Genomic DNA, 6,621 nt, shown 5'->3' with positions numbered 1-6,621 from the left:
TGCCGAGACGCCAAAAAAGGACAAAAATAGGTCAATTAGTATCACGTGATGACAAAGCCCTAATATGAAGGCGGTGAACGGTATTCATTGCCACGTGAAGATCTGCGGTGTCACATGACCGGGTCACCCCCTATGGCGTCACGTGTGACCAGCCGACTGACTTGGTATGACAGCTGGTGCTGTGCTGGACAAACTCAATGATGCCTGCATCAAGGGCTGTATGGAATCCAGGAGTCGTCTCAGAATGAGCCGCTGAAAAGCCAATCGTACTATTTTTGTCGAGGTGAGCAGCAAATGCTATGTTGTTATTACCGATCCCTGCCAAGTGATGCGACCGACGTCACCGCCGGACTGACTTGATCTCATCGGACCCCCATGCTGACTCGTCAATTCTTCCTGCAGGCGATTCTCTGATCATTACTCAGAATGCCACGCGAAGAACCGCTGTTAGTGCCTGGGCGCCAGTCGTCGGAACGATCATCCATCCGCGAGGAAGACGAGGAGGATGCGCTGCTGACGGGACGGCCAGCCCGTCATGCTATCGGGCAGCGTCAGGGCCGGGGCGCCTTTTGGCGGCAGATTGGTCTGTTCTCATGGGCGCTCATTGCGACGGTCGCGGTGGTGGTGCTGTCGGTGGTTTACCAGCACCGGATGAGCACGATTCGGCATGGTTCGGGGCTGACCTGGGGTCCGCACGGGAGGCCGACCGGCAAACGGAATGTTATTTTCATGGTCTCGGACGGGATGGGGCCGGCGAGTCTGTCGTTGACGCGGAGCTTCCGGCAGTTGGAACAGGGTCTGCCGGAGGATGACATTTTGGTGCTGGACCAGCATATTATCGGAACGTCGCGGACACGATCGTCGTCCAGCCTCGTGACGGACTCTGCGGCAGGTGCGACGGCGTTCTCGTGTGCACAGAAGTCGTACAATGGAGCGATTTCGGTGCTGCCAAACCACACGGCGTGCGCAACGGTGCTCGAGGCCGCGCACCTGGCGGGTTACAAGACGGGACTTGTCGTGACGACTCGCATCACGGATGCCACGCCGGCATGCTTCGCGTCGCACGCACACCGCCGCCAGTACGAGGACTTGATTGCGCAGCAAGAGGTCGGTGAGCATCCGCTTGGGCGGGTGGTTGACCTGATGTTAGGGGGCGGGCGATGCCATTTCCTGCCCAACACGACTGATGGCGGTTGCCGCGAGGATGACCGAGACCTGATCAAAGTCGCGCAGGAGAAAGGCTTCAACTATATCTCTAGCCGTAAGGAATTTGATGGTCTGAATGGTGGCTCAGAGGCCAAGTTGCCGCTTCTCGGACTGTTTGCGGAGAAGGATATCCCGTATGAAATTGACCGTCGGCATGTCTCGGACAAGTATCCGTCGTTGGAGGAAATGACGCGCACGGCACTGACGATCCTGAGCAAGGAAACGGAGAACAGCGACAAAGGGTTCTTCATCATGATCGAGGGCTCGCGCATCGACCATGCTGGGCATGGAAACGACCCAGCTGCTCAGGTGCACGAGGTGCTCGCATACGACAAGGCGTTTGCCGCAGCGGTAGAATTCCTCGAACGGGACTCGACGCCGGGCGTGCTGGTCAGCACGTCAGACCACGAGACCGGAGGACTGGCGGTCGCGCGGCAGCTGCACAAGTCCTATCCGGAGTACAAGTGGCTGCCTGGAGTGCTCAGCAAGGCGAGCCACTCGAGCGAGTATCTCCACGACCAAATCACTGCGTACCTCGAGGGCGACGGCCGCAAGGCCAGCAAGGCGGAGCGGCGGGCGTACGTGCGCGACAAGCTGCTGAAGCCAGGGCTCGGGATCGAAGATGCCACCGACGAGGAGATTGATCGAGTACTGGACCGGGACGACTCCTGGTCTGCAGCCTACTATTTCGCGGACATGATCAGCCGACGGGCGCAAGTGGGTTGGTCCACGCACGGTCATTCCGGTAAGCACATTCCCCCTCTCCCCCCCCTTCTTGTTCCGCGCAGAGTAACGACTAATAGAGCCCAGGCGTTGACGTCAACATCTACGCCTCCTCGACCAAAGACGCGTGGCCACTCGTGGGCAACCACGAGAACACCGAGATTGGCACCTTCCTGGCCGAATACCTAGGCATAGACCTGGCCGCTGTAACGGCAAAACTGCAGGAAAAGGCCGCCGCGTCGTTTCCGGAAGACTGGATGGGCAAGCCACTCAGCGACAAAGTACAGGTCGACACGCTGGATACATATCACGGAGAATTCCGGCGGGATATGGCGGGTGAAGTCGACGACCATGAGGATCATTTCCATGGACATTAAACGATGTACATGCCAGGTGCTTTGTTGACTCATCATGGGGATAGACTGCTTTGTATCTTGATTGACCATGGAACTAGCTGGCTAGCTTTCGGTACATTGAACAAAGTATACAAATAAGACAAGCTCAAATTCGGAGAAGTATCATTTGATTTTGAAAAGATAATTTCCTATTCACGACCAACCTTGAGATCAGACGTACATACATGAGACGAATATATTATTAGCTGCAACCACTCCCGCGGACACAACGAGCAAGCAAGTAAGCAAGCAAGCGGAGTCCGGACTCTGGCAAAACCCACTACCAAACCATGGCATACATTAGTACTTCACAGAGTAACATGACGACGCGAGACGCAAAGCCAAGTGCAAATACATTAACCCCGGTATAATAAGTAAGAGGGGGAACGAATAACGTTAAGCCGTACACGCAACCCCAAAGCAAGAAAAAACGCAGGTATGCGAAAACTCAAATACAGAGCAGCATGCCATAGAATGGGAGAGGAAGTGAAGAAAGAAAAAGAACAAATGTACAGTTGAATTCAAAATAAATTATCTAGGTTAGAAGGCGATCAACGCAACCATGGCCACGAGAACGGCAAACATGGAAGAGCCCTGCAGCATGCGCTCGTTGCTTCCGGGGGCCATGTTGTCCGTCGGGGTCGGAGAGTCACCCTGAGAGAAGCCCGTGACGGTCGGCGAGCCGCCAGAGCCGTCAGAGCCGGAAGAGCCGTCTTGGCCACGAGCGCCGGCACCAATGATGAAATCATCGTCGGAGCTGCTGGATGGGGCATCCTCGCCCTTCTGATGCTTCTCAGCGCCGGCGGTCATGTTCAGACCAGTAGCCTCCCAGGAAGCCAGGACGGTGTCCTTGTCGGTGATCTTGACGGAGCTCTCCAGACCCTTGTCATCAATGTAGACGTACGAGCGGTCGCCATCCACCTCGGCGCCCTCCGGCGGGTCGTAGCACTCGATCTCGATCTCGGCGAACGTCGCGTAGTAGTAACCAGGGTCCTTGATGTCATCCGTGTCCCAGCTGATGTCACCGCCGGCCCACTCACGGGTGCCCTCCGGCAGGTCAGGGTCACCACCGGGCCACAGGGACAGCTGCAGGCGGGACGGCGTCTGCGGGTACTGATAGATCTTGCTGGTCTCGTTGTACGTCTCCTCCTTCTTGAGCTTGCGCACTTCCTTGCCGTCCACAAGCCAGGTCAGTTCATCAGGTTTCCAATCGAAGCCAAACGTGTGCCAGTTCTCGAAAGTATCGGAAGTGGACGCGTTGCCACCATTTGTGTCTACATCCCGTCAGTCTGCCTCCCCCTCACATCAGAGAATGGGTGCAACGTACAGTCCAAAACACCCTGCCAGTAGTAGTTGGTCTGAGGAGCAGTCAGCTCGCTGCCGACGCTCTCCCAATCAATCTCATCCTTCACGTCCGACATGAGGATGAAGCCGGTAACCACACCCTTTTCACGCGACGTCTTCATCTTCGCGGTGACCTTGCCGTACCAAATGTAGTGGTTGTACGCGAGCAGCGAGCCCTTGGTGTCCTTGGCCATGGTCAGGAGCAGGTTGCCGTCATTGGTGATAATCGTGCCGCTGGACATCCAGGTCGCCTCCGACGTGTTGCCGAGGAACCTGCCATTAGGCTGGAAATTGTCGGTGTTCTTCCAGTTGTTGTACTTTCCGCTCTTGCAAATGGGCATTGGGGCGCACGAGTCCACCGTGTATGAAGCCAGGGGGTCACAGCCGCCGAGACACCTGTCGCCAGTACCGCAGATTCCGGCCTCTATATGCGGACAAGCCGTCAGTCCTGAACTTTGTACTCCCCCGCAAATCGGTTTAAAGACGCTCACTTACGGCCACAGCATGGCTTCTCCTTGGGGCAGTGTTGATCCCTGCTGCACTGGATCTCGTCGTCCGCCGCCATGGCAACCATGGAGGCGGACAGCAACGCCGTGATGGCCGTAGCCAGACGCACCATGTTGATGGGATTAGATTAGGCTCGTATCACGAAAACAAAGGTCAACCGATATCGGGACCCTGAGCGAAGTAGGACAAACAGTTGAGCGAAAGACTGGCGGGTTGCGATCCCGGGGGGTAAATCGAAAACGAAGGGTCGAGCGCAGTTACGACACTACGGCTCAGTAAACGAAAGAGGCGCCACAGGGGGCAAAACGAGGGTAAGGCAAAGAGAAGAAAAGAGGGACAAACGACTGACGAAAGGCGAGGCCTTTGATGGAGTATCTCCCCGGGCAGAGTAGACCAAGAGTGAGGAGATCGACTGAAACCTTTGACGACAGAGGCAATTCCCCAGGCCAGATCCATGCCGTTCGGGGGGCATCGGCTGCTGGAGCTTGCTGGAGCCCCTTGACCATTTTGGGGCAACAGCCGCACGGGGCCCTTGAGCTTGCGTGGGATCATGTCGTATGCAAAACCGGCGATTGGGGTGGCGGACTCGGTGGAGGCGGCTATTTTCTTAGGGCTTCTTTTAGGGCCAGCTAGTGTTTGCTTTGATTTGGCAGCGACATAATCATAGTGCCACCCTGTCTATGAATCCATGCTGGCCCGTCTCAGACAACCGTGGACACGGAAAACATTCGAATCTTCTGTCCAGGGTCCTCTGAACCGCTGTTTTTGTCCATGTTTTTGTTTGTCTTGTTCTGATGGGCACCGAAATTATCCATAAAAGAGACCGGCCTGAATAGGGGGATCTGCATGGGGTCGTCCCTTGTGTCAACCAGCCCACTAGTTTCTGGAAATTGGAGCCATCCTGCATTATGTCAGCAGCTCTGGGCCGCCATTGGCCACTGATAAGCAACAATGCGCCATGCCCAGACAGGCCCGCAGGACGCCCAGCCTTTCCAAACGAGGTTAGGTGCCTCGCCTTCAATGCACTTTGTACATACTGTAAGTAGCCAAGACCTCTCCCCGGTGCACGTGATCAATGCTTCTCGGCCATTTTTAGTTTTTACACCTGCAGTGGTTTGAGTTTCACAGAGTCACAGTGGTCTCAGTGCCGGCTGTGCAGAGCAGAAGATGAGCTAACGAGATCAGACAGCGAAAAGCAGTAACTGATGCAGGCTTGCAGAAGTGAATATTAATCCAAGCCACAGTGATCATCACTGCAGGCTAATGGCCAGCTCCTCCTTCATTTCCTCTTTACAGTACCAGGCGCATTGCCGTTCCGGAGTTGAGTGACTAGCAGCAACTCCTCGCAGAAACCGCCAGAGCGCGAGACGTTGACCTGATATGGTAAACAGGTTGCGTCTCATCCAGCCCCTGAACGTATCCAGCACTCGTGCCGGGCCACCGAAGTGCTGCAGAAAACCGCCGTTGCTGACGTTAGTCAACAACTCCTAAACCTTGAAGGCATAGCCTTACCATTGCCGTTGTTGAACAACCAGGTGTACTCAAATTGTCTTTTTCCATGATGTATTGTACATCTTGCGCCCATTTCTGGGGCGTCGGCTTCTCGCCAAACAATTTGGCTTGAGAAGGGTCAGACGGTGTCACTCACGCAGCGAGTAGGCCATCCGCCGCAGTCTCATGGCACGGAAGTGACGCTTGAGTTTCACGCGTGTAGCCTGGTTCATAGACTGACTCCCCGGTGATGATGAGCGCCTCCTAGTTGCTGTAGAGGAAACACTTGGCATGCAGCGCCTACAGAAAGATCATTCAGATGAGTTAGCTGAGGAATCCTATCAATCACCTTATCATAAGCCAGTGAGGCTGCCCGGGCCATCTCACGCTGAGTTGGCCAATGCTGTTTGCTGTTTCTGATCATGCTGCCAGAACATAGCATCTTTGTTAGCTGCCTCATTCCGTGGCACAAGCAGGATTCGCGCGAAGTTGCAAAATCTGCAACGCAGTTTAGATACTGCAAAACGGAAACAGTGGCATTGTTCACTGGGAAAGCTAGAGGTACCTTCCTATGGTCGTCCATGTCTTGATGATGATGGCAGTCCCATTGCTAGCACACAGTACACTATTGATCGATAATTTCAAGTCTGGATATCGGGAAATTGACCTGCTTTTTTCTTTTCTTTGAGAGGGTGTGATTGAGTGATCACAGGCTAGCTTGACCTGAAATGGAGATGATGATGGATGCTGTGTACGCAACAGGAAGGACTCCGCTCTTATGAGAATGGCCTCAGATGGAGCAGAGAGACGAGACAGCACAGGGATGGAAGAGCTGACGAGGAGAAGGAAAATCCTACTTTGTGCATGAATCAAAGGCACTGTGGAGATTAAGGTCGCTCGAGGCAACTATTTTCGTGATAAAACCCTAATCAGGCTATGGGCTGTGTGAACGCCG

The 6,621-nt window shown here is 54.8% G+C and overlaps 4 protein-coding genes across 4 annotated transcripts; 1 reads left to right on the top strand and 3 right to left on the bottom strand.

Moving 5' to 3' along the window:
* Positions 1-426: 426 nt before the first annotated feature.
* Positions 427-2,306, top strand: VTN49DRAFT_1987 (uncharacterized protein; the record flags this gene model as incomplete). Its single annotated transcript, XM_069409661.1, has 2 exons — positions 427-1,951; positions 2,017-2,306. 2 exons carry the CDS (start codon positions 427-429, stop codon positions 2,304-2,306), a joined length of 1,815 nt encoding a protein of 604 aa, XP_069269744.1.
* A 558-nt stretch (positions 2,307-2,864) lies between these two features.
* VTN49DRAFT_1986 (uncharacterized protein) lies at positions 2,865-4,287 on the bottom strand (the record flags this gene model as incomplete). Its single annotated transcript, XM_069409660.1, has 3 exons — positions 2,865-3,598; positions 3,652-4,092; positions 4,164-4,287. The coding sequence occupies 3 exons, from the start codon at positions 4,285-4,287 to the stop codon at positions 2,865-2,867; spliced, it is 1,299 nt and encodes a 432-aa protein (XP_069269743.1).
* Positions 4,288-4,328: 41 nt separating this feature from the next.
* Positions 4,329-4,727, bottom strand: VTN49DRAFT_1985 (uncharacterized protein; the record flags this gene model as incomplete). Its single annotated transcript, XM_069409659.1, has 1 exon — positions 4,329-4,727. One exon carries the CDS (start codon positions 4,725-4,727, stop codon positions 4,329-4,331), a length of 399 nt encoding a protein of 132 aa, XP_069269742.1.
* A 698-nt stretch (positions 4,728-5,425) lies between these two features.
* On the bottom strand, positions 5,426-5,690 carry VTN49DRAFT_1984 (uncharacterized protein; the record flags this gene model as incomplete). The annotated part of the gene is made up of 2 exons (XM_069409658.1): positions 5,426-5,623; positions 5,688-5,690. The coding sequence occupies 2 exons, from the start codon at positions 5,688-5,690 to the stop codon at positions 5,426-5,428; spliced, it is 201 nt and encodes a 66-aa protein (XP_069269741.1).
* Between the last annotated feature and the right edge of the window lie 931 nt (positions 5,691-6,621).

Source organism: Thermomyces lanuginosus (genome assembly GCF_041956635.1).
Source record: "Thermomyces lanuginosus strain ATCC 200065 unplaced genomic scaffold VTN49scaffold_24, whole genome shotgun sequence".
Taxonomy (NCBI): Eukaryota; Fungi; Ascomycota; class Eurotiomycetes; order Eurotiales; family Trichocomaceae; genus Thermomyces; species Thermomyces lanuginosus.
This window is presented reverse-complemented; position numbering and strand designations above follow the sequence as displayed.